This window comes from Procambarus clarkii, chromosome 36 (assembly GCF_040958095.1).
Source record: "Procambarus clarkii isolate CNS0578487 chromosome 36, FALCON_Pclarkii_2.0, whole genome shotgun sequence".
NCBI lineage: Eukaryota > Metazoa > Arthropoda > Malacostraca > Decapoda > Cambaridae > Procambarus > Procambarus clarkii.
The window spans coordinates 8,938,347-8,965,613 of record NC_091185.1 but is presented as its reverse complement, the minus strand read 5'-3'; the positions used below and the strand labels follow the sequence as shown (position 1 = coordinate 8,965,613).

General features: G+C 44.4%; 1 protein-coding gene across 1 annotated transcript in view; it reads right to left on the bottom strand.

Moving 5' to 3' along the window:
• Adsl (adenylosuccinate lyase) overlaps positions 1 to 24,658 on the bottom strand; it is a 134,340-nt gene extending 109,682 nt beyond the window's left edge. Inside the window, exons 1-3 of the mRNA XM_045739091.2 lie at positions 24,397 to 24,658; positions 11,815 to 12,018; positions 8,512 to 8,636 (exon numbers count right to left, since the gene is read on the bottom strand). Coding sequence (XP_045595047.2) covers positions 8,512 to 8,636; positions 11,815 to 12,018; positions 24,397 to 24,543 — 476 coding nt within the window. The 5' untranslated portion in view covers positions 24,544 to 24,658. The remainder of the gene's footprint in view (positions 1 to 8,511; positions 8,637 to 11,814; positions 12,019 to 24,396) is intronic.
• Positions 24,659 to 27,267: the final 2,609 nt, after the last annotated feature.

Below are 27,267 nucleotides of genomic sequence, written 5' to 3'. Positions count from 1 at the left end.
CGAAGTTCAGAGAGAGAGAAGGGATCATTATAGGGAAGCTGAAGATGAGTGCAGAAATCTAAAGGACGAGACTCAAGGACAGGTTTACGAAGAAGGAAAGATTGGGGAAGATGAAGACCAGAGCTAACAGAAGAAAAGTGGGAACCCAGTTCGGAAGCGACCTGCAACGGGTCCGCCACAAGAGTATCATGGAGGTGAAGGAACGGTGAAACATCGGGAACGAACTTACCCGCTATCTTGCGGATACGCTTCCAGATCTGGGCCAGAGGGGTTTCGGACGTAATTGTCGAGACATAAGATGCCCAACATTCACGTTTAGCCGTACGGATGGCCCTACGGGCCACCGCACTTGCTTTCCGAAAGAAAAGAAAAGAATCGGTCGTCTGCCTACGGCGGTGCTTCTTCCAGGCTGCACGCTTACAGCGGACAGCCCGAGCACAGTCCGCATTCCACCAGGGAACGCACTTCCGTGGACCCCGAGAGGAAGAGCGAGGAATAGAGCGGAGGGCAGCGTCGAAGACAGTGTCATGAAAAAGGAGGAGAGCGCGAGAGAGGGGCAGAAGGGAGAGGTCAGAGAGAGTAGCACTGAGGGAAAATAGGGTCCAGTCCGCCTTAGCAAACTGCCACCTAGGGAAAGAGAGGGAAGGGCGAAAAGAGAAAAAGGAAACAAGGATGGGGAAATGATCACTTCCATGGAGGTCATCAAGAACCTGCCACGTGAAATCTAAGTAAAGAGAAGAAGAGCAGAGAGAAAGATCAAGACAAGAAAGGGTGCGAGTTCGAGAGTCCAAATGAGTGGGCTCACCAGAATTCAGAAGAGACAGGGAAGAAGAGAGGAGAAACGGCTCAAGGAGGCGACCCCGGGTATTCGTCAGAACGTCACCCCAAAGAGAATGACGACAATTGAAGTCACCCAGCAGGAGCACAGGCTCCGGCAAGGAGTCTAGGAGGTGTTTCAAATCAGGAAGAGAGAGCGGGACACTCGGGGGGAGATAAATGGAACAAACTGTGTACCATTTCCCCACAAAGATAGGAGCAACAGAACAATGGAGAGGCGAAGGAAAAAGTAAAGGAACAAAGGGAACATCAGCCCGAATCAAGAGAGCAGAAGAATTAGAAGCCCCAGCAATGGCTGGGGGGGGGGGAGAGAAAGGAATAGCCACGAAAACGACCAGGACGAGCACCAAGCATTGGCTCCTGGAGACAGACACAAAGGGGCGAAAACCGCGAAACCAGAAGTTGGAGTTCGAGGAAATTGGCGTAATAACCTCGAACGTTCCATTGAAGAATGGACAACGACGAGAAGAGAAAGGACAAAAACAGAGAACAAGGAAGAAACAAAGGCGAAAGAGCAACAGAGCACGTTAAAGAATATCAGGGTCGGGATCAGGGTCAGCAAAGTCAGGGTTAGGGGGCATGGGTAAACTGAGCAAAGACGGAGGGAAGGAAACGGGAGAACAGATCAGAGGCGGGCGGGCAGGGTCCGGAGGAGGAGGAGGAGGAGGAGGAAGAGGAGGAGACAACGGAGAGGATCCGTCAAGGACAGCAGCAGGAGGAGGGGGAGTAGAAAGAGGGGAGCGCACCCCAGCAAGAGCAGCAACCGAAAGGGAAGCAGGGTCCAAAGAAACCTCCATAGCAGGAACAGGGGGCGCAAGCACTGAAACGGGAGGGGAAGGAGCAACAGAGCCAGAAGGAGGAGCTGAGGAAGAAAGCGAAGCCTTCTTACCCGCCGGGGAAGAGGAAGGAGAGGAGCCAGGCTTACGCTTCTGACTTAAAGAGACCGGTGTCCCAGCAACTACGTACCGGGCAACGGATTCCAGTGTCTCAACCGGAGAAGCCGAACGAGAGCACACACGACGGCCGGTAGGAGAGCGATGGACATCTGCCCGCACCGACAGGCGGTGGGGAGAGCTGATAGATGGAGGAAGAGGATGGGAAGGAGGACCGGAGGGGGACGAGGAAGAAGACACGACAGACCGGGTAGAAGGAAGGGGAACCCCAGACAGAGGACCAGGAGGAGGATCCTTCGGGAGAGAACCCGAAGGAACAGAGGAGGGGGCAGTGGGCGCATCAGGGTCCAAGGCCCGGAAACGGTTGTGAGTCTGAGGAAGGCGGGAAGGACGAGGAGAGGAAGAGCGCAACACGCGAGCATAAGAGATATTAGCATAAGGCGGGAGCCGGCGAACCTGGCGCCTCGCCTCAGGAAAAGATAAACGCTCCCGGTGCTTCAGGTTGAGGACGGCTGCCTCAAGCTTGTAATGGACACACGCACGGGAGAAGGTAGGATGGGCCTCACCGCAGTTGAGGCAACGAGCCTGGGGAGAAGTGCACTCCGACTTAGAGTGACCTTCGCCACCACACAAAGGACAGAGACAGACAGTCCCGGAGCAGCGGAGGGCACCATGCCCAAACCTCCAGCACTTGTTGCAGAGCCGAGGAGAAGGAATGTACTCCTGGACAGAGCACCTGGCACCAGCAAGAATGACAGAGGGTGGAAGGGTCCTACCATCAAAGGTAATCTTCACAACCCGGAGGGGTTGACGGCGACTACCACGAGGGGGACGAGTAAACGTGTCCACCTGGAGAATAGAATGGCCCTGGGCAGCGAGGATATGTCGAATATCGTCGTGGCAGTCGCGCAGGTCCCGAACACCGGTTGCAACATGGGGCGGGAGCAAAATAGTGCCAACACTGGCATTCAACTGAGCGTTTTTCGAGACCCGAACGGGGGTCTCGCCAAGGCAGGACAAGGCAGCCAAGCGGGAAGCAGCATCCTGAGAAGGAGCAGCAACGACACGTGTACCGAGACGAGTGGGGTTGAAAGTAATGGAGGCATCCACGGAATCAATGAGATGTCGATGAAGGGAGAAATCGTCAGGAGGCGCAGAATCAAGAGGGAGGAGATCAAAATATTTGGCCCACGAAGCGGGACCAAACAAGGCTTGATAGGTAGCAGAACTGGAAGGAATCGAGCGAGGGCGGCCGTGACGAGGACGGCGGTGAGAACCCCCAGAGAGAGAGGGGTTAAAAGGCGCAGTAGTTACAACTAGAGAAGGAGCCGCGCCAGGGGACGAGGTAGTCACCACTGGGGGCTTGGGGCTCGACCCAACCACAGAGGAGGGAAGGGAGCCAGGGGAAGGAGTCAGAGAGGCCAAAGGAGGAGCAAGGTCGGGGCCCAATGCAGCGGAGGCTACAGAGCCCGGTCTTCCAATACGGACCGACTCGGGGGCTTGGTCGCCCACCCCACGAGCCTGAGAAGGGAAGCTAGAAGCAGCCGAAACAGGGGTTTTCATCGTGACGAAAAGAAAAATTCACTCACGAATGTGCCCCCACACCCACCATGGAGCCACAATTAGAGGCAGGACACCCAACAAGAAGCTATCGCCGATCTTGTCGGGGCCTCCTAGGGGTGCGTCGTGAGTATACGCCCCACAAACGCCACCTTAAGAAACCGACAGTCCGTCGAGATCGGGTTCAGTGACGAAGTGGGGATTGACAATAAAAGGTTCCCCTCGCTCTCGACGTCGGGTACTGCAGTTCTACGGGTGCATGAGTATGCCTCCTCAAGCACCCGGGCGTCAAAATAGAAGAAGTCCATGGAAGAACCAGAACGAGCAAAAGGTCGGCAGGAAACGGCAAGCAGATAGGAGAAGAGGGGGGAGAAAAACGAAACAGAAGGAAAAGGAAAAGGTGCCCAGCAGAATTGGAGAGGACGGCAGCAGGAGCACAAGGCTAGAAAAGGACAGAGGACTGTCCGAAGGAGCATCACACTCCGGCAGCCGCCCACGAAGCCCCCACACGGCGACAACGAGCTGAGCGGGGAGGGGGTGCCAAGGTCAAGGGGGAGCAAATGAGGAGACCTAACTCATAAAAAGATATGCTGTGGGGGGATTAAAAAGAACCATAAGGTTGGCTCATACCAGCAGCATGAGGGTTGAGTGCTCTCCAATACAACCTGATTAGTCACAGTATAGCTAGCAGCATGAGGGTTGAGTGCTCTCCAATACAACCTGATTAGTCACAGTATAGCTAGCAGCATGAGGGTTGAGTGCTCTCCAATACAACCTGATTAGTCACAGTATAGCTAGCAGCATGAGGGTTGAGTGCTCTCCAATACAACCTGATTAGTCACAGTATAGCTAGCAGCATGAGGGTTGAGTGCTCTCCAATACAACCTGATTAGTCACAGTATAGCTATCCAGAAATGCTTCATTTAAAAGTAACTTTATCAAGCACATTGTTACATTATGAATGCCTGAGTGTAATACATGCAGTATATTTTTCATCAATCAGTTTCAACTTGCTAATGATTGACAACTTCGCAGCTAGACCATGTCTCACTCTGAACAAGCTATCTCATAGTAAATCATACAATTTGTGTGGAATACCCATTGAATTAAAAAACAGTTCAGCAAAATTAGATCACAAGATGACAGTAACACACAAAAGGGCATTGGTGTGTTAAGTAGGAAAGGCTTATAATTAGGACATTTGATACAACATGGACAATCACATGAGGATGGACTGCTTCCATGTGTTCCTAAGTACAATACTCAACTGCCTGCAAACTTCAGTAAATTTATTAATACAGTGGAACCTCTATTAACGAGTTTAATCTGTTCTGGCACCGAGCTCGTTACCTGGAAAAAACTCGTCTTAAGGGGGCATATCAAACGCAAAAATTCGGAAAAATCGAATATTTTGGAAAAATTTATAAAAATACTACAACGTTCTGGCAACACTTTGGCGCAAACACGATAATGTTATGATATAAATTAAAGTATTTATGGTACATTTCCATGCGTAATTGTGCAGAATCCGGTGCCCCGCGGCTGTGGCGCGCCAGGAGTATTGCGTCGTACGTTCTAAACGTCAATTTTTTCGTAATAACGTCGGAAATAACTATGTATATATGACAACAAATATACACTAATTGGCAACCGTCTCCTAGTGAAGGTGAGTGAGGTACCCAGCTACAGTCACATGGTGTGTCCTGTTGAGAGTGGAGGTGTTGATGCGCGCTCCATTTTGGCTCCTGAAATCTCGCTTTAGTAGCGTCTAGTGCACAATGACCTATAAACGGAGGACTCGGAAGACAAAGGAAGCCAATTTGGCACGCGGTCGCCGTCTTTGGCAGGGAAAAGAGCCGCTGTAGCAGAAGGGAGAGTTATATCAAGTGAGGATGTAGGCGGCCTCCCCGCCTCAGCTGTGAGAGGCCTGACGCCGCCGCCACACGCCTCGACCCTCCTCACACACACTCCTCAGCCCCTCGATGTGTATGGACCAGCCACGACAGTGCCATCTACATCTACTGGTGTGGCAGTGCCATCTACATCTACTGATGTGGCTGTGCCATCTACATCTACTGGTGTGGCAGTGCCATCTACTGGTGTTGCAGTGCCATCTACTGCTGTGGCTGGTGTTGCAGTGCCACCTTGAGGACCCACAATTCGGACCAATTTCAATAGGTTAGTATCTTTTAGTGTTATAATTTGGTATTTTGTAATAATTGTAATATGTATGTGCAGGATATATATATGTATAATTTTTTATTTTTTTATTTTTTTTTTTTTCGTTTGTTATCAGGGGATGTGCATGGAACTTGCACACCTTGCTCAATGGATGCCTATCTGCAAGGGTGCCAATTATGAACAAAATCTGTCGAAGTCAAGCTCAGCAACAGGTGGCCGAACTTTGATCTTATTTTACTCAGGTAAGTAATTTACAACTTCAAAGTACTTCATAGCTTTCATTTATTAATCAATTTACATGCAAATTACACCTTATATGTAGAGTTTGTGCTTCTACAAAATCTAGTAGACATTTTAGTCCAAAGTCCATTTGTTGATTTTATAAAAATTTATAAACATCATATATTGCATATTTTTGGAAGGGTAACTTTGAAAAATTATATTATTGCACTAAACACTTTATTGATAAAACTGATCACTACAATCCTTTATTATGTGCTAATTTTAATATCTGAGTGTTATAGAAATGATTTTAGTTGACAAATGTGGTCCCTAAAATTATTTGAAAATGTTGAAAATTCGTTGCATAATACGTTGTGTATTTTTTTTCTCCTTTTCTGTTTAGGGTGTGATGGTGAAACTTGGACCAGTTGCAGCCCTTTCTATAACCATTTCATAAATAAATTTATAAGCAAATTGAACAATTTTTAATTTCACCTTGATATGCCCCCTTAAGAAACAAATTTCCCCATTTAAAATAAAGGAAATAAATTTAATCCGTTCCACTCCCAAAAACATCCATATTTGTATGACATTTTTTTATGTAAATATAATACTGCACATGTAAATATAAATGTTTTGTTGTAGTGTTTTAATGTTTACTTTACCTTATGAAGAGTAGTTGCTGGCTGGAGGGAGACGATGGGGAGGTGGGAAGGAGGAGAGGGGTTATGGTGTGGAAGGAGAATCCACCTCTAAGTCAGGCGGACTCTCTCTTCTTGGGAATTTCACCCAAATTTCATTTCAAATGTCACACAAAGATGCGTTAGACCAGCACCAAATAAAAAACTACGTCGATTACACTCGTTGTGTCAACAATATAATAGTCTTACCACGAAGATACAATACAATGCCGTTCTCCCAAAGAAGCAATGTGGTTATTAGAGAAAACGGAAATTTCATGGCAAACATGTATACAATCCCCAAGTCGATCGGATAAGAATTGGATTTTATAGAAATATTTGCTCAAATGACGCTTGAACGCAGTGTTTGGGTGCATTCAAGAGAAAAACGTGTGTCACGTTCAAGCGACATAAACAGTGGTACCTCGGAATGCGAGTGTCCCTGTATGCGAGTTTTTCGGAAGACGAGCAGGATTTACTCCAAAAATATGTCTCGGAAGGCGAGGGTTACCTCGGGACGCGAGTTTGTTGATACGTGTACAGGCCGACTGGCGCGTGGTGGCATGGCGATTGCGCCTCAGTTTACCAGTGTCTCGTGTCCAGTGACTATCCCACCTGAATTCTTCACAAGGATTTACAGTTTTTTATCGGTTTTTTGGCCATTTGAGCATAAAAGTTGTCATTATATATCTTGCAATGGGTCTCAAGAAAGCCATTGGTAAGGTTCAACCTAAGAAAATAGCTGTGAGTAGAGGCAGTAGAGGATGTCCCTTCTTGATTAAGAAAATGTGTGAAGTATGGGAAGAACTGCAAAGTTTTGTTGAAAAAACTCACCCAGATAAAGCTGTAGCAGGCCGTTGCATTGACCTTTTAAATGATAATGTGATGTCTTACTACAGACAAGTGTTAAAATGTAGGGAAAAACAAGTGTCATTAGATAAATTCTTAGTAAAACAAGCAAGTCCTAGTGGTATGCAGGCAAAATGTGCCAGAGTGTGCATACCAGTGAAGTCCTCACTGCCTGATGTGATAATGGAAGGGGACTCCCCTTCCAAACAGTAACTCCTCTCTTCCTCCCACCTCCTACCCATCTTCCATATGCCTACAGCAATCAACAGCAAGGTAAGTAATAACTTGAACATAGTTTTGTAGGTTTATTTAGATGAATTAGGTATAAAAATTTAGTTTGATGTGGGGTTTTTGGGGTAGTCAAGAACGGATTAGTTCATTTCCCTTTATTTCTTATGGGGAAATTAGCTTCGGAATGCGAGTTTTCGGAATACGAGGCGTCTCCAGGAACCAATTAAACTCTTAAACTGAGGTATGCCTGTACCTGCGAAAGTGATAACACTTTCACAAAGTGTTATCACAAAGTGATAAATTAATTAAACATTTTCACACACCGGGTTGTCACTGCTTTATCAGGGCAGCTTTTCCAAGAATGCGTTCACCTTTTCAAACACTTCCCTGATCTCAGTGGAAGAGGCAGCATCCTCCCTTACCTCCTCATTCCCTTACTAATGGTGTAAATTGTTGATGAGGACCTGCCATACTCCCTTGTGAGATCAGTCACACAGACACCACACTCATGCTTTGCTATAATTTCCTTCTTCAAATCCACAGTAATTGTGTCTTTCTTCCTCTTGACAACACTATCTTTAGCAAGCAGCTTCTTTGGAGACATCGTGTGTTACAAATTGTAGTCGCAAAACCACTAAAAACTCAAAGAAAAGCTCAAATAAATCCAGAGGGATGCTTGTCGTGTGCGATACAACAACAACGTCCGAGAATTTGCGAGAACCCGCGAGATGCTAGGAAGCACCATGTGGTTTTGCTCGTTAATAGAGGCGAGCTCGTCAATAGAGACAAATTTGCTGCGAGTGGCTTGCTCGTTACTGGAAAAACTCGTTAATAGAGCCACTCGTTAATCGAGGTTCCACTGTATTAGGCTATTTTTACCTCATAGCATTTTCTTATACATTTTCCAATTACATTATAATCTGCTTAAATTTCCCAAGTGTTTTTTATATGTATAGAAACAGACTATATAAAGTACTGAGAACATGAACAGTAAGACAATGCAGGAGTAACATCAGGAAATGCCGTATTTAGTATGTGAAAAGTATGACCAGACTTACTGAAGATGAGTGAAACCAAGTGTTGGTCGATCTTTTTGCTCTAAGGAAAACTTGGCTAATCGGTGGATGCATCTTGCAACTTTGGGCAGTAATATGTCAAATCCATCTCGAAGAACAATCAAATCCTGTAATTAACAGCAATTGTGATCAGAAATACACAACAGCATGGATCACACAAAAATTATTCAACTTGAAAATCATTTTGAGGCCATGAAGTGGCTCGAACCTGTGTTTGTGAAACCTGCCTTAACCATCTCAGCCATGATGGTACAAAAGCCGGCCAATCCAGAACTCTATTGACTTAATCATGGCAGAGTTGGTTGGGGCGGGTGTCTGGAATTCACCATAATGCGGGTTCGAGTCACTCCATTGCCTCAAAATGATTTTCATCGATATATCAGGCCATTGTGATATCTTTGTGACTATTCAACTTAACTTTACGATGCCAACCTTGCAGTTACCTTGCGTTATTTCAGGGATCAACATCCCAACAGCCAGGTTTCTGACCAAGTCTCCTGGGTGATGGTCTGGTCTACCAGGCTGTTGGACACGGCTGCTCGCAGCGTGGTTGATCGGGTATCCTTTGGAGGTGTTTATCGAGTTCTCTTGAACACTGAGGGGTTGGTCAGTTATGCCTTTTGTGTATAATGGAAGCGTGTTAAACAGTTTATGGCATCAAATGTTGGTTCTCTCTCCGAGTACCAATTGCACCTCTGGTCTTCAACGGGGGTTCTCTGCATATCCAGCCATCCCTTCTGGTCTCGTGTGATGTTATTTCTGAGTACAGATTTGGGAGCAGCCCCCTCTAATATATTCCATGTGTAAATTATTACGAATCACTCCTGCCTGCACTATAGAGAATACAGATTTAAGCATTTTAATTGGTCCCAATAATTTAGACATTTTATTGAGTGGATTCTAGCAGTAAAGGATATCTGCATGCTCTCCAGATAAGCAATTTCTCTAGCATTGAAAGGGCTGTTATTGTGTAACAGTATTCCACCTTAGAGTACAAGCATCTTGAAAAGTATCATCATTGGTATAGCATCTCTTGTTTGAAAGGTTGTTATCCAACCTGTCATTAAGCAGACAACCTGTCACTGTAGTGTATTTCCAAAGTGCAATACATTGCAGTCTCTCAAATCCAGACCTCCCTATAGCAAATCCCCATGATGTTCGTCCTTCGGAGTCAAAGATGACCATAACTTTAATACTGTATATCAGGTCGAAGGTTGGTGGCTATGTGTCAGATGATGGAGGACGAGACCAGATGAGAAGATGAGTCTGGAAGGCTCTCCCGCACACACAGGACATATGTTGGTGGGTGCTACTGTAAAGGTGGAGGATGCTCTAGCTTTGCATGTGGCGTATTTTTTCTGGCCTTCTGCAGTCAGTCTATTTTCTGCTTTTATCATCCACTACGGGCTCACCATAGCCTGTGCTACTTGGAACTTTTTGTTCCAGGTAGCGAATCTTTAACAACAACATGCTTCACGGGCCTTTGTGGTGACTATGCTTTACCAAGTTGGACGGCCCCGAGCAAGTGACTCCCAAGTGTTGGTGTTGATGTCCAAGTCACCTTGAGGTAGTCCTTGAATTACTTTTTTTTTTGAACCCCCAACTGAATGTGTGTCCTGGTGTAATTCTCCATACAACAGCTATTCAGGCAATCGGCTGTCAAGCATTCTGACAATGTGGCCTGCCCATCTGGCCTCAGTTTTCTGTAGGAGGCGGGAATATAATACACTGGGAATAGCATATCCCTATAAACGGCGGAATAAATATGCCCACCGGATTTCCCTCAGAAATTCTGATTTCTAAAAGTGGAAAAACTGTGTTGAATGAAAAATGCCTCTATCTGGTATGGTCTTGGTGGCTCCTTGGTGCTTGCAGCCAGGCAAGTTCCACCTAATTCAATCCATGCCAGGCCCCTGTGAGACATGTGTAAGCCCACCAAGGATCAAAGGTCAAAACTTGGTCCCATCTAAAGACGTACAAGAAGCAATGAATAATAGATCAAGGTCAAAACTTGGCCCCATCTAAAGAGGTACAAGAAGCAATGAATCACAGCTCACCTTAACCAAGAAAAGACAACCAGAAAGGAGGAAGAGACAAAACAGATGACAGCAAAGTAAACATATCATAGAAAAAGGGACAGTGAAGCCCCTAAGCTCATGAATCACTCAGTGGTGAAGCAATTTTCATTACAGTGTATAGTTAGCTCTAAATGGTTACTAGAAGAAAGTAATTATCAAAAGAAGGCACCAAGTCGGGTGGCTGCTGGAATTCAATCCAAATAAGTGTAAAGTAATGAAAATAGATAAGGGAGACAGGAGACCTGTATTTAACTACAACATAAAAGGAAGACAATTATAACAATAAAAGAAAAAGACACAGGAGATTATAAACAATTAACAGTAACTTTATTTTATAATGCAAATTAATTAACTCAAAGTAAGGTAACCCTATGCTAGCAACATCTTATTCTTTAGGGGCACGGTAATTGATTACAAATTGTACAAAGAACTCAAACACCTTTATCACTGCTTCTGCACAGACAATGTTGTGGCCTCCTGGTGGGCTAATACCACCACCCCCCTCCACCACTAGTCCAATTCACACTAAAGATCTTCAGCTCTCCATCCATGAATTCAAGGTGAGGTTCGGCTCAATCCACTAAGGCTCATCTTGTCCTAGAAAATCTGCCCTTCTTTCTAGACTTACACCCAATCAGCTGAAACCAGGCCTAGATGCCCTGGCACCTAGGCCAATGAGAACTAGACCTAGGCACTTGTCCATTGAAAAAACATTTAAAACTCCAGAGGCGGAGTTTTTTCACAAAACAGGATAACTAACTCTGGCCTACCAAGAAGGTAGTCGTGACGGGTCTCTTGTAATTCAACACAGCAGTAAACCTTACGCCCTCACCGACCCAAGAGAAAAACAAACACAAATGGTTCAACCAATAGCCGAGGGCTGGGAGAGTAGGAGTGGCCAGAAAGGGGGAGAAGAGAAAAGGAGAAAGAAGGAGGGAAGAGGAGAGAAGAGAGGCAAAAAGGAGAAGGAAATAATAATAAGGGAGAGAGTGGGAAGGAGAGAGGGAGGAGAGGCCAACATGTCTAGCCGTTAAACCCTCAATATATTTTTTCCCATACAGTATTCAACAATAATACTTGCCATTTCTCTGTTTAAGTTGCCAAAATTTATTAATTCAATCTTTGAAAAAAAAAAGAACTTTCAAATACTGGGCAGGTGTTAAAAGCTCACTTTCATCCACAAAACAATACTGGTGCAAATACATACTGTATTGTCGCCCACGTAGCAAGATGTAGCTCCCAGATGAATGATTGGAGCAGCTTTTGGGCAAGCTGCTGAGAAGGTCCGAACATGAGCCATGGTATCATGTCTTATCTTTTCCTCCTCTTTTGCAGCAAATTCATAATCAATATTATACCAGTTAGCTTCCATATCTTTAATTTGTTCATCTGTAATAGGAAGGCCCAATTCCTGGAATGAAGTACAAGTAGGTCCTTTTAATGTTATAAACTATATAATTTCAAGTTACAGTAATTAGAATATCAAAATATGCCAGTCATCCTTAAGATCAAAACTTTCCTACATTGATACACTAAAAAAAAACAGTGTTGAATGAAATGAAATGCTTATTTCTGGGTGAGCTCCAGTGGTTCCTTGAAGCTACTATTTCTGATAGTGTGCCATACTACTAACGAATGCCCCACCTCTCCCTTCGTTTTGGGAAAGGAGGGAGGCAGTCCGCGGTAAGCCAGCTGCACCACCTTCAGTTCTTCAGTTCTACGATGATGCAAACAGCCCCAGCAGCCTGGGAGGGAGGGAGAGTCAGGGAGCCACCAGGGTTCATCCATAAACTGGCATTTCACTACACTGGTTTTCTGGGGGTGGGGTTGGAAGCGGGAAGCCCTTTGTGACTCCCCGAGAAGCTAACTACCCACGGAGAAGTAAACAGCTAATATTTACTAATATATTTACTATGACCAGGACGAAACTCTCGGTCTAGAATCCCAACCCAAATCCACACAAGAACACTGGGGGCTAGGCAAATTAACAAGATACCAAGCCACCAAAACCCCTGCGTCCGAATATCTGACCAGGAAATATTCGCGAACACAGCTGAGGGAGCATAGCAGCACATTTTAAACCCTAAAAAGCCCAAAGAGGAAACTGATGATGCAGTAACCCACGAAAGGCCCTTTCTGCACCTAATGATCGCTGCAGCATCAAAAGTGGCTGCCCCAGAAAATCAAGAACAGCCTCTGAAGCTAAACCCTGTCCAGAGGATACACAAGGACGGCAAAGTTGAGGCGCCAGCACGACTGCTCGAGCAACCACCGAGTCACTCAGGGCCAACTCCACAGCAACAGAGGGTAGTGCTGCAGCTGAGACAAGGTCACTGGAGGCAGGGAAAATGAAGCAGACAGAGTCCCAAACAAGGCCCAGCCAAGTTCAAACCTGGGACTGAATGGAACTTCTGTCAGATCATCCGGAACCAGAACTCCTTGAGCTTGGAAAAAAATCAGATCCCTGGCTAGCATGGACCAGCTGGAAGAAGTAAGGTAGAACAAAACACCAAGCAAATGAACACAGACCACCATGACCCAAGCTAAGGATGTAAACATGCATGAGGCTAGATTTAGACCAAATTGGAGAACACAAAAGTGGTAAGCTTGATGCCCCACTACAAAACCTACCTAATCCCTGAACCCCGAATAAATAGGGACACGTCAATATGCATTCCAGAGATCAAGGGAATTCACCCAAACATCTTTCTCGAGCACGAGACAGACCTGTTACAAGGTGGTATCCAGAAGGTAGGGCAAGGAATGAACTACATCAATCGGGAAAGGTTGAGAGCAAACCCGAAAGTCTAGTAAGTCTCATATCGGGACAGGGAGAAGACGGAAAACCCACCAGAGAGATTCGGTTACTTCAACCCCAATCGAAGCCACCCATTCCAAAATGACCCAATGGAGATGAGGAGAAGAAGCCTGCCCAGGAAGGGCCCGAACCCCCAAAGGAAGAACGGAACTACTGTACCAACTCCAAAGCAGGCTGCAGGGAACAACCCAAAAAACCAGCATAGAATGTAATGAAACGCCATTTTCTGGGTGAGACCCAGAGGCTCTCCGGAGCTTACTAGGCTGATATGCTATTGTCAGACTTTGGCATCAGTCATGTGTATGGAGTTCTGTTGGCCTACCGGGGACCACGAGCCAGAACCTGGCCCCCTCAGAGAGGCACGGGGAGCAATGGCCTATAGACACTCCCGTGTGGTTGGAAGCATTCTATGTCTACCATCAACCAGGTCAGGCACCCAGAAAGGTAAGCATCCCAAAACAAACCCCTATTCTGGTGAGAAAAATGCTACCAAAAGCCAAAAACCTGGATAGAACGCCCCTAAAATAAACGAACAAACGAGCATGATGTCACACGTCGCCGCGCCGCTGTCTGCGCAGCTCCCCCTTCCCCCCGCCCCGGGAGGGGGAAAACATGTCTAGAACTATGTTCTCTATACATGTTCTAAATACTATAGAACTCTATACATGTCTAGAACTATGCAAGACCAACACCCCCCCCCCCACCTGGGGTCTAGAACTATACATGACCAACACCCCCCCACCTGGGGTCTAGAACTATACATGACCAACACCCCCCCCAACCTGGGGTCTAGAACTATACATGACCAACACCCCCCCCCCACCTGGGGTCTAGAACTATACATGACCAACACCCCCCCCCCCCCACCTGGGGTTTAGAACTATACATGACCAACACCCCCAGGGTCTAGAACTATACATGACCAACACCCCCCCCACCTAGGATCTAGAACTATACATGACCAACACCCCCCCCCTTACCCAGGGTCTATAACTATGCGTGACCAACACCCCCAGGGTCTAGAACAATACATGACCAACACCCCCAGGGTCTAGAACTATGCATGACCAACACCCCCAGGGTCTAGAACTATACATGACCAACACCCCCCCCACCTAGGATCTAGAACTATACATGGCCAACAACCCCCCCCTACCCAGGGTCTATAACTATGCATGACCAACACCCTCAGGGTCTAGAACTATGCATGACCAACACCCCCAGGGTCTAGAACTATACATGACCAACACCCCCAGGGTCTAGAACTATACATGACCAACACCCCCAGGGTCTAGAACTATACATGACCAACACCCTCAGGGTCTAGAACTATGCATGACCAACACCCCCAGGGTCTAGAACTATACATGACCAACACCCCCAGGGTCTAGAACTATACATGACCAACACCCCCAGGGTCTAGAACTATACATGACCAACACCCCCAGGGTCTAGAACTATACATGACCAACACCCTCAGGGTCTAGAACTATACATGACCAACACCCCCAGGGTCTAGAACTATACATGACCAACACCCCCAGGGTCTAAAACTATACATGACCAACACCCTCAGGGTCTAGAACTATACATGACCAACACCCCCAGGGTCTATAACTATGCATGACCAACACCCTCAGGGTCTAGAACTATACATGACCAACACCCCCAGGGTCTAGAACTATACATGACCAACACCCTCAGGGTCTAGAACTATACATGACCAACACCCCCAGGGTCTAGAACTATACATGACCAACACCCCCAGGGTCTAGAACTATACATGACCAACACCCTCAGGGTCTAGAACTATATATGACCAACACCCCCAGGGTCTAGAACTATACATGACCAACACCCCCAGGGTCTAGAACTATACATGACCAACACCCCTAGGGTCTAGAACTATACATGACCAACACCCCCAGGGTCTATTTTTATTTTATTTTATTTTATTTATTTATATACAAGAAGGTACATTGGGTTTGTGAGAATACATAGCATAGTACAGTAATTGCACTCTTGTAAAGCCACTAGTACGTGCAGCGTTTCGGGCAGGTCCTTAATCTAACAGATAATTTTAAGTAGGTAAATTCTATCAGAATTAATAAAATGATAACAAATACATTGCAAGAAAAAAAAATGAGATGAGAGAGATAAGTAAGTATATTAAAGCACATTGGTATATTAAAGCTCTGATTGATTACATTGACAGCTTGATTGGTAATTTAAACAAGATTAATAGACACCATACAGCAGATTGACAGTACATATAAGAAGACAGCAATGATCGCAATGATAAAGATGTTCAGATTGGGTACATAAAGATTGGGAGATTGGGTAGCAATAGATACAGTGCAGTTTTAAAGCAAAAGGTAAAAAACTATGAAGATGAAATTAGGTACTTTTTAGTATTCTTTTTGAATGATGCAAAAGTTGGACAGCTTTTCAATTCAATGGGGAGCGAGTTCCATAGACTGGGTCCCTTTATTTGCATAGAGTGTTTACACAAATTAAGTTTGACTCTGGGGATATCAAAGAGATATTTATTTCTGGTGTGGTGATAATGGGTCCTATTACATCTGTCCAGGGAGAGTTTCAGAGCAGGATTTGCATTTAAGAACAGGGTTTTGTAAATGTAGTTGACACAAGAGAATTTGTGGAGTGAGATTATGTTTAGCATGTTTAGGGAGTTAAACAAGGGGGCTGAGTGTTGTCTGAAAGCAGAATGTTATTATTCTGATAGCAGATTTTTGCTGGGTAATGATGGACTTGAGGTGGTTTGCAGTGGTTGAACCCCATGCACAGATACCATAATTAAGATAGGGATAGATTAGTGCATAATATAGAGAGATGAGAGTAGAGTTAGGTACATAATATCTGATTTTGGAGAGTATACCAACTGTTTTAGAGACTTTTAGTTATGTGTTGTATGTGGGTACTGAAGTTGAGTCTCTTGTCTAGGAATAGGCCAAGAAACTTTCCATCATTTTTGTTGCTAATGTTTACATTGCCTATCTGAAGCTGAATTGCATTTGTAGATTTGCTTCCAAATAAGATGTAGTAGGTCATTTCTTTGTTAAGTGTTAGTTTGTTGGTTGACATCCATAAGTGGACTTTTTTTAGTTCATTATTAACAACATTATTTAGTGTATGTGGGTTGGGGTTAAAGTAGATGAGGGTAGTATCATCAGCAAAGAAAATAGGTTTCAGAATGTTAGAGACTTTAGGCAGATCATTGATGTAAATAAGAAATAAGAGAGGTCCCAAAATGCTGCCCTGTGGCACTCCAACGGTTATTGGTAGAGTGGGAGAGGTTATATTATTGATGGCTACACATTGGTGCCTATCACTAAGATAGGATTGGATATAGTTCAGTGTATGGCCTCGAATTCCATAATGATGGAGTTTACGTAAGAGGTAATTGCGATTAACAGTATCAAAGGCCTTTCTCAGGTCAATGAAGAGTCCAATCGGAAACTCATTTTTGTCAAGGGCTGAGTAAATTATATCAAGGAGACTAATAATTGCATCGTTGGTACTCTTTTGGGAGCGGAAACCAAACTGACAGGTGCTAAGAAGGTCAAATTTTACGAGGTAGGAGTAAAGCTGTTTGTAGATAATTTTTTCAAATATTTTTGTTAGTATGGGTAGGTTTGATATGGGTCTATAATTGTTTATGTCTGCCGGATTACCTCCTTTATGAACTGGTGTTACTCTTGCTTTTTTAAGGATATCAGGGAAGGTATAACACTCAAGGGATTTGTTGAACAGCAGAGCTATAGGTGGGGCAAGGGCGTGGGAGGCGCTCTTGTATATAATGGATGGTATTTCACTGATGTTCCCAGCTTTGGTTTTTAGTGAGTGTATGATGGACACAACATCTGTCGAGCTGACTGGTGAAAGGAGAAGAGTGTTTGGATAGCTGCCTGAGAGATATGTGTTGATATGTGTCTGAGTCTGTGGGATTTTACTGGCAAGGTTAGCACCAACCGATGAAAAGAAGCTATTAAATTCATTCGCCATTTCTAAATCAGATGACAGTGTAAGGCCATCCTTAGAGTGTGTTATCTGGTTGTGGGAGTGGGAGTGTGGGAGTGTGGGAGTGTAATTACCTAAATGTAATTACCTAAGTGTAGTTACAGGATGAGAGCTACGCTCGTGGTGTCCCGTCTTCCCAGCACTCTTTGTCATATAACGCTTTGAAACTACTGACGGTCTTGGCCTCCACCACCTTCTCACTTAACTTGTTCCAACCGTCTACCACTCTATTTGCGAAGGTGAATTTTCTTATATTTCTTCGGCATCTGTGTTTAGCTAGTTTAAATCTATGACCTCTTGTTCTTGAAATTCCAGGTCTCAGGAAGTCTTCCCTGTCGATTTTATCAATTCCTGTTACTATTTTGTATGTAGTGATCATATCACCTTTTTCTTCTGTCTTCTAGTTTTGGCATATTTAATGCTTCTAACCTCTCCTCGTAGCTCTTGCCCTTCAGTTCTGGGAGCCACTTAGTAGCATGTCTTTGCACCTTTTCCAGTTTTTTGATGTGCTTCTTAAGATATGGGCACCACACAACAGCTGCATATTCTAGCTTTGGCCTAACAAAAGTCATGAACAATTTCTTTAGTATATCGCCATCCATGTATTTAAATGCAATTCTGAAGTTAGAAAGCATAGCATAGGCTCCTTGCACAATATTCTTTATGTGGTCCTCAGGTGATAGTTTTCTATCTAGAACCACTCCTAGATCTCTTTCTTTATCAGAATTCTTTAAAGATTTCTCACATAATATATAGGTTGTGTGGGGTCTATGTTCTCCTATTCCACATTCCATAACATGACATTTATTAACATTAAATTCCATTTGCCAAGTGGTGCTCCATATACTTATTTTGTCCAGGTCTTCTTGAAGGGCATGACAGTCATCTAAATTTCTTATCCTTCCTATTATCTTAGCATCATCAGCAAATATGTTCATATAATTCTGTATACCAACTGGTAGATCATTTATGTACACAATAAACATCACTGGTGCAAGAACTGAACCCTGTGGTACTCCACTTGTGACATTTCTCCATTCTGATACATTGCCTCTGATTACTGCCCTCATTTTTCTATCAGTCAGAAAATTTTTCATCCATGATAGAAGCTTACCTGTCACCCCTCCAATATTTTCCAGTTTCCAGAACAACCTCTTATGTGGAACTCTGTCGAAAGCCTTTTTTAGGTCCAGATAGATGCAGTCAACCCAACCATCTCTTTCCTGTAATATCTCTGTGGCTCGATCATAGAAACTGAGTAAATTCGATACACAGGATCTTCCAGATCGAAAACCATACTGTCTGTCTGATATTATATCATTTCTCTCTAGGTGTTCTACCCATTTAGTTTTGATTAGTTTTTCCAATACTTTCACTATTACACTTGTCAATGATACAGGTCTATAATTGAGGGGGTCTTCCCTGCTGCCACTTTTGTAGATTGGAACTATGTTAGCCTGTTTCCACCCGTCTGCTACGATTCCTGTACACAGGGATGCCTGAAAGATCAGGTGAAGTGGAATGCTGAGCTCAGATGCACATTCTCTCAGAACCCATGGTGAAACGCCATCTGGGCCAGCTGCTTTGTTCTTACCGAGCTCCTTGAGCATTTTTTCCACTTCGTCTCTAGACACCTTTATGTGTTCTATGTTGTTCTCTGGAATTCTTATTGTATCTGGTTCCCTAAAGATTTCATTTTGTACAAACACACTTTGGAACTTTTCGTTTAGTGTTTCACACATTTCCTTTTCATCTTCCGTGAATCTATTTCCCATTTTCAACCTCTGAATATTATCCTTTACCTGCAATTTGTTGTTTATGAATTTATAGAATAGACCTGGTTCTGTTTTACATTTGTCCGCAATCCCTTTTTCAAAATTTCTTTCTGCCTCTCTCCTCACTGCCGTGTAGTTGTTTCTCGCATCTTTGTATCGCTGGTATGTTTGGGGGTTTGGCCTCTTCCTGTATTGATTCCATTTTTGTGTCTTTCGGTCTCTAGCCCTCTCGCAATTTCTATTGAACCAATCCTGTTTCCTAGTTCTGCATCTCTGTTTTGGTATAAATTTTTTTGTGCCTTTATCATATATTTCACAAAACTTGCCATACATCTCATTCACTTCCTTGCCTAGCATCAAGTCTGTCCAATTATACTCACTAAAAAAAATTTCTAAGGTCACCATAATGTCCTCTCCTGAAGTCTGGTTTTTCAACTGCTTCAACCTCCTTATTTTCTTCCAGCTTATAACGCATTGCATACTTTATTCCCAAAAAGACATGGTCACTTTTACCCAAGGGAGGAAGGTACTGAATGTCAAATATCTCTTCCTCCTTCCTGGTAAATATCAAATCTAGCATGGAGGGAACGTCCCCTTCCCTCATCCTCGTAGCTTGTTTAACATGTTGATACAAGAATGTTTCCAGGATGAGGTCTACAAATTTACAGGTCCAAAAATCTTCTGTTTTAGCTTCATATGCTTCCCAGTCTATGGATTTCAAGTTGAAGTCACCGACTATCAACAGTCGTGATCTATCGTTATCCGCTCTCGCTATAATCTCTCTCATTATTGTTATAAGACCTTCACGTTTACTATCTAGCTCCTCCTTTGACCATGTGCTGCTTGGCGGTGGACTATATGCATTTATCATCATTAGTTTATCATCCTCATAGCAGATCTCTAGTGCTATTATGTCAACTTCTTGTGGATTGGCAGTCATTATTTCCTTCACCTTTAGGTGTTCTTTTACCAGCACAGCAACGCCACCGCCTTTCCTAATTTTTCTGTCCCGTCTCCAAATTGAGTAGCCCCTTGGGAATATGACCTCATTTAAAATTACATCTTCAAGTTTTGTCTCCGTGAGTGCAACAATGTCTGGTGTCTGCAGCTGTATTACATCACTTAACTCCAGTATCTTCGATCTCACTCCATCTATGTTGGTGTATGCAATCTTCAGGAACTTGTTCCCCCTCTCCTTATTCTTCACTCCCCCCCTCTCTATTGATTTTGTTGGTTTGCCTTTATGTACCACTTTACTGGTCTGCCTACCCCTATCACTTTGTAGAAAAAAGAATTTATTTCTTCTTCATTCCTGCTCTCATTTAAATGTTTTGCCTCGGCGAAGTTCAGTTTCAGCTTCTCTCTATCTTCTTTTGAAAGATCTAGTCTTAACGACCACCCTTTCCCATCCTCATCCCTTTGCAATTTTCTAGCATTCCTTAGTACTTCTTCCATCTGTTTGGCACCGTTTAGGGTGATCCTCAAAGGTCGATCTTTCCCTTTTACGTACCTGCCTATTCTCCTGTAGTCGCACACATTCTCTCTGTTTGTAAGACCTTCCACGAGGCCAACAATTTTATCTACTACTTTAGCTTCTTCTACAGCTCTTTCTGACCTAGATGTTATCGCCTTTTCTTTGCAGCCAAAAATGATCAGGGACTTACTCCGATCAACTGTGTTTTGCACCAACTTCGGGTTAGATGCCAATTCTTTCCTCACTTCTAGCCTAATGTTTGTTTTATCTTGGTTGCTGCAGTGTTTGACTTCCTTTACTGCTTCTTCTATTTTTTCCTTCTCCTTGGCCACTTGTGCATAAGTGAGTTGCATATCTTTCTTGCACTGTTCTATTCCCTGTGTAACTTCCTCCATCTGTGCTGACAAAAGCTGTTTCTCCTGTTGAATTTCCTTGCCTAACCTATTGTAGTCATTTATGTTTAAATTTACTTTAACTTCTTCCAAAGCTATTTTTAAGAGTTTATTTTCTTCTTCCATGGCTTTGCAATTTGTTTCCAATTGATTCTTATCCTTGCGCAAGTCTTTCACTAAACCCTCAAGACATAAAACTTTGCTATTCAAATGGTCATTACTTTCTTTCAATTTACTAATTATTTCTACATGAGAGTTCACTATAGTATCTAAATTTACCAACTTGTTATGTAGACTACTAATATCAATGCTTTTCATTGAATCCCTCAAAATCAAGCTCTGTTTTGTTTTTCCCCTTGCCAGTGGCCATCTTGAATGTTCTTCTCTGCACTGTAAACACTAGGGCAACTTTTTCTCATCCGATTTTTCACTTCCCTTAGCACTTTCCTGTTATCTCACCTATTTTTCAAGAGCACTATACCTTTATGTTCTCTGGGACACCACTCACTACCATCAACCTGTACTACAATACTTAGGATTGTTGAAATATGTTAAACAGTCTCCGTGGTGTAGTGGTAAGACACTCGCCTGGCGTTCCGCGAGCGCTATGTCATGGGTTTGTATCCTGGCCGGGGAGGATTTACTGGGCGCAAATCCTTAACTGTAGCCTCTGTTTAACGCAACAGTAAAATGTGTACTTGGATGAAAAAACGATTCTTCGCGGCGGGGATCGTATTCCAGGGACCTGCCCGAAACGCTACGCGTACTAGTGGCTGTACAAGAATGTAACAACTCCTGTATATCTCAAAAAAAAAAAAAAAAAAAAAAATGTTGGAGCTCCTCTGCTGCAAGTGTTGACCCTAGGGGTGTCACCTTTTGAATCCCTTTGAATTGAATTTGAATTGAATTTTGAGTGTGGGAGTGTGGGAGTGTTGTTTAGTTCCTAGGATATTAGAGATGGTTTTCCATGTGCTTTTCATGTTGCCTTTTGCTTCTTTGAATCTAGTCTCATAATATGAAAGTTTAGCTTTTCTTATGATACTGGTAAGCACTGATGAGTACCTCTTAACTACTTCCTTTGTAACTAGGCCAAACCTAAATTTCTTTTCATATTCGTGTTTTTTGTTGATTGATTTGATTATGCATATGCCATGCATAGTGTCTAGAACTATGCATAACCAACACACCCTGGGTCTAGTCCTATGCATAACTAACCCTCTCTCCTAAGGTTCTAGAACTCAAATCAAATGTTTATTCAGGTAAAAGCACATACATAGAAGATGAGTTACAAGCATAATGTGGGATTTATTGATGGAGCCAGTACATATAATACCTAAAGCCACTAATTCGCACAGCGTTTCGGGCAAGGTGTAGGGGGGGGGGGGAAGACACTTAGACAAACTTATCTGTAATTGAGCTTTAAGTATAACTTGTGTTGGGGGGGGGGGAGGGGAATGGCAGAACATTTCATAAATCAGCAATTATACAAGTTGGTCAACAAACAGCATTGTTTAGAATAGCAGGACATGAGATGACAATTAGGGGGTAAGGTAGGTTACATGGAGTTTATTAGGTAGCACTTAGTTCTACTCCTAAACTGGTTAAGAGAGGTACAGGTCTAGAACTATGTATGCCTTACACCCTGAGGTCTAGGCCTAATCATGGCCTGCACCCCAGCGGTGTAGGCCTTCATAAATCCAGTGTCCTGGATACTAGGCTTATGTTTGGTCAGCATCACCCCAGTGACTAGGCCTACATTTGGTCAGCATCACCCCAGTGACTAGGCCTACGTTTAGTCACCATCACCCCAGTGACTAGGCCTACATTTGGTCAGCATCACCCCAGTGACTAGGCCTATGTTTGGTCAGCATCACCCCAGTGACTAGGCCTACGTTTAGTCACCATCACCCCAGTGACTAGGCCTACGTTTGGTCAGCATCACCACAGTGACTAGGCCTATGTTTGGTCAGCATCACCCCAGTGACTAGGCCTACGTTTAGTCACCATCACCCCAGTGACTAGGCCTACATTTAGTCACCATCACCCCAGTGACTAGGCCTACGTTTAGTCAGCATCACTCCAGTGACTAGGCCTACGTTTGGTCAGCATCACCCCAGTGACTAGGCTTATGTTTGGTCACCATCACCCCAGTGACTAGGCCTATGTTTGGTCAGCATCACCCCAGTGACTAGGCCTAGGTTTAGTCACCATCACCCCAGTGACTAGGCCTACGTTTAGTCACCATCACTCCAGTGACTAGGCCTACGTTTGGTCAGCATCACCCCAGTGACTAGGCTTATGTTTGGTCAGCATCACCCCAGTGACTAGGCCTATGTTTGGTCAGCATCACCCCAGTGACTAGGCTTATGTTTGGTCACCATCACCCCAGTGACTAGGCCTATGTTTGGTCACCATCACCCCAGTGACTAGGCTTATGTTTGGTCACTATCACCCCAGTGACTAGGCCTACGTTTGGTCACCATCACCCCAGTGACTAGGCCTATGTTTGGTCACCATCACCCCAGTGACTAGGCCTACGTTTGGTCACCATCACCCCAGTGACTAGGCCTACGTTTGGTCACCATCACCCCAGTGACTAGGCTTATGTTTGGTCACCATCACCCCAGTGACTAGGTTTATGTTTGGTCACCATCACCCCAGTGACTAGGCCTACGTTTGGTCACCATCACCCCAGTGACTAGGCCTACGTTTGGTCACCATCACCCCAGTGACTAGGCCTATGTTTGGTCACCATCACCCCAGTGACTAGGCCTACGTTTGGTCACCATCACCCCAGTGACTAGGCTTATGTTTGGTCACCATCACCCCAGTGACTAGGTTTATGTTTGGTCACCATCACCCCGGTGACTAGGCCTACGTTTGGTCACCATCACCCCAGTGACAAGGTTTATGTTTGGTCACCATCACCCCGGTGACTAGGTTTATGTTTGGTCACCATCACCCCGGTGACTAGGCCTACGTTTGGTCACCATCACCCGTGACTAGGCCTACGTTTGGTCACCATCACCCCAGTGACTAGGCTTATGTTTGGTCACCATCACCCCAGTGACTAGGCCTATGTTTGGTCACCATCACCCCAGTGACTAGGCTTATGTTTGGTCACCATCACCCCAGTGACTAGGCCTACGTTTGGTCACCATCACCCTAGTGACTAGGCCTACGTTTGGTCACCATCACCCTAGTGACTAGGCCTACGTTTGGTCACCATCACCCTAGTGACTAGGCCTACGTTTGGTCACCATCACCCGTGACTAGGCTTACAACATACCTTCTCGCCCTTGGCAAGATACGTCCACAGCTTACGCCAAGTGGTAAATTTTTTAGTTTCACTGAAGTTGAATGACATTTCAGTGGAGGCGTATCTGTAGGCGAGGGGGTTGCGGTAGTGGTGGTAGTCAGGGACGGGGTCAGCCATGGTGGTGGTGGTGGTGAAGGTCACTGGTCACCGCCGCCGTCCTCCTCCTCACACACGTGTAAACACACTGACGCCCGGCACCTCGCCCGTCACAGCTGCCAGGTACGAAGCGCTCAATGTAGCCACCTGACCCTCTAAACGTAGCGCATTTGCAATTATAGTAGCCCAATATATTATTGTTTTTATTAACAAACTTAGGTATACACAGAAATATGCTGCTGCTTTATTCTATATGAAAGATTACACAGTGTAGATCAAAAACTCGCTCTAAGTTCATCTAATATTCCCATCTCACAGGATTGTTAGTTGTTGTTGTTGTTGATTTAGGGGCGACGACGATCGTGGGATCGGATGCGCCCCGGCTGCCCGATACCGAGAAATAGCGGAGGGATGTGGTCCCTATTGTCACTTCAGGCCACAGACCCTACATTTCCTCAGGCCACATATTTTACAGTCTCTTCAGGCCACGGACATGTCGGATAAAGCGGAAGGTATGGTGAAGAATGTCATGACGGACGTCTTCGTCTCTCGCACCTGCCCCGTCAAGGAGAACGGGAACAGTGAGGTGAGAAATATTCAGCCTACGAATGGCACTCTGTAGTCTGACGTGAGCGCTATGAAATCTAGGGCAGTGAAGAAGGTGAAGGTGTTCAATAAGTTCTTCTTTTCCATTGGGTCATCCCTTGCAAATGATTGTATATTGGCTATTTTCTACCATGTTCCCCCTTTTTTTTATCTTTTATTATTATTTTTTCATTCAACACAATTTATACTTTAAGCTCAATTACTATTAAGTTTTAGTCTAAGTGTTTTTTCCCAACCTCTCTTTGCCCGAAACGCTATGCGTAATATATAGTGGCTTTAGGTATTGTATGTACTACCTCTATCTTTAAATCTAACAGAATGTTTGTACTGTAACGCTGCAACTATGTATGTACTGTTCATAAATAAATTATTATTATTATTATTATATTCCATCTTCCATTACTGATGTTCAGGACTATCTTACGGGTAACTGTCCACAGTCTCTGTACCTATAATAATAATAATAATAATCTTTATTTAGGTAATAATAATAATCTTTATTTAGGTAAGGTACATACATAAAGAGATTGAGGGCAGCGGCGAGGGCAGGCGGAGTGAGGCGGAGCCCCGTTGTGCGCCCGTATTTATGCGGCCCCAAACTGCCCGCGCAACGCCGCGGGACGCGCTGCGCAATTGTTTCTTTCTCCCCCGCCAGAAACATCCCCGCTTGTGTTGCAAGCAGTGACCATTTACGCAAAGCGTTTCGGGCAGGAAAAACATTAATGACTAAAGCTTAAAACTAATGGGTAAAAAGAAAAGATGTGATGAGTACATATAAAAAATAGAGGTAAAAGAGGGGGGAACATTGTTGAAAAAGCAGCACAAATACAATTACAAATTATTACAGAAAATTACATTCAAACAGCGTTGATTTGAAAAACAAAAAAACAAAAAATATACATGGGTTGACAACAGGGGGGGTAAGGTGGGTTACATGGAATTTATTAGGTATAGCTTCGTTTTTAACTTAAACTGGTTGAGAGAGGTACAGTCTTTAACATGGTTGGGAAGGTCATTCCACATTCTGGGCCCCTTGATTTGTAGAGCATTTCTGGTTTGATTAAGTCGTACTCTAGGAATATCAAAACTGTATTTATTTCTGGTGTGGTGCTCATGGGTTCTGTTACAACCTTCTATGAAGCTTTTGAGATCAGGATTGGCATTATAGTTTAGCGTTTTATATATGTATAATACACATGAGAGAATGTGCAGTGACTTAATGTCTAACATATTCAGAGATTTGAGTAGGGGTACCGAGTGATGTCTGGGGCCAGAATTGGATATTGTCCTAATAGCAGCTTTGTGTTGAGTAATTAGAGGACGTAAGTGATTTTGGGTAGTAGAGCCCCAAGCACAAATACCATAGTTGAGATATGGATAGATAAGGGAGTAATAGAGAGTCACCAGGGCAGGGCGTGGTACATAATATCTGATCTTAGAAAGAATGCCCACAGTTTTTGAAACTTTTTTTGATATGTTTAGAATGTGTCCCTGGAAATTCAGCTTGTGGTCAATGAGAATGCCAAGGAATTTGCCATCTAATTTGTTACAAATTTGGGTATTGTTTATTTTGAGATTTATTTGATTAGAGGATTTATTGCCAAACAGAATATGGTCACTGCTTCACAAGCGGGGATTTTTCTGGCGGGGGAGAAAGAAACAATTGCGCAGCGCGTCCCGCGGCGTTGCGCGGGCAGTTTGGGGCCGTATAAATACGGGCGCACAATGGGGCTCTGCCTCACTCCGCCCGCCCTCGCCGCTGCCCTCGCAAAACCCCACCCTCCCCCCCTTTGCAAGCGGCTGCTTTTGTACCCCCGTCATGCTTTGCACAGTTGTCCCGATTGTCTCCCCACTGCATGTGGGAAGGGGGGGTGCAGCGCCGGTCCCCAAGTGTCCCACTGTCCGCAGCTAATACTTTGCCCAGTCTAGGTGCTAGTAAGCCCTACTTGTAGTCACACCCCCTTCTCCTTATCCATTACGTCTTTTACGGCCTCTTGGCCGGGTACATTACGTGTTATGTGGTCTCTCACTTATTAGTTATTCTTTGTGTCCTGCCTGTTATATCCTAGTGTTATATAATTACTACACATTTGCACTCGGCCTTAATTCTAGTACCAGTTAACCTTTAGGTTTCTGCAG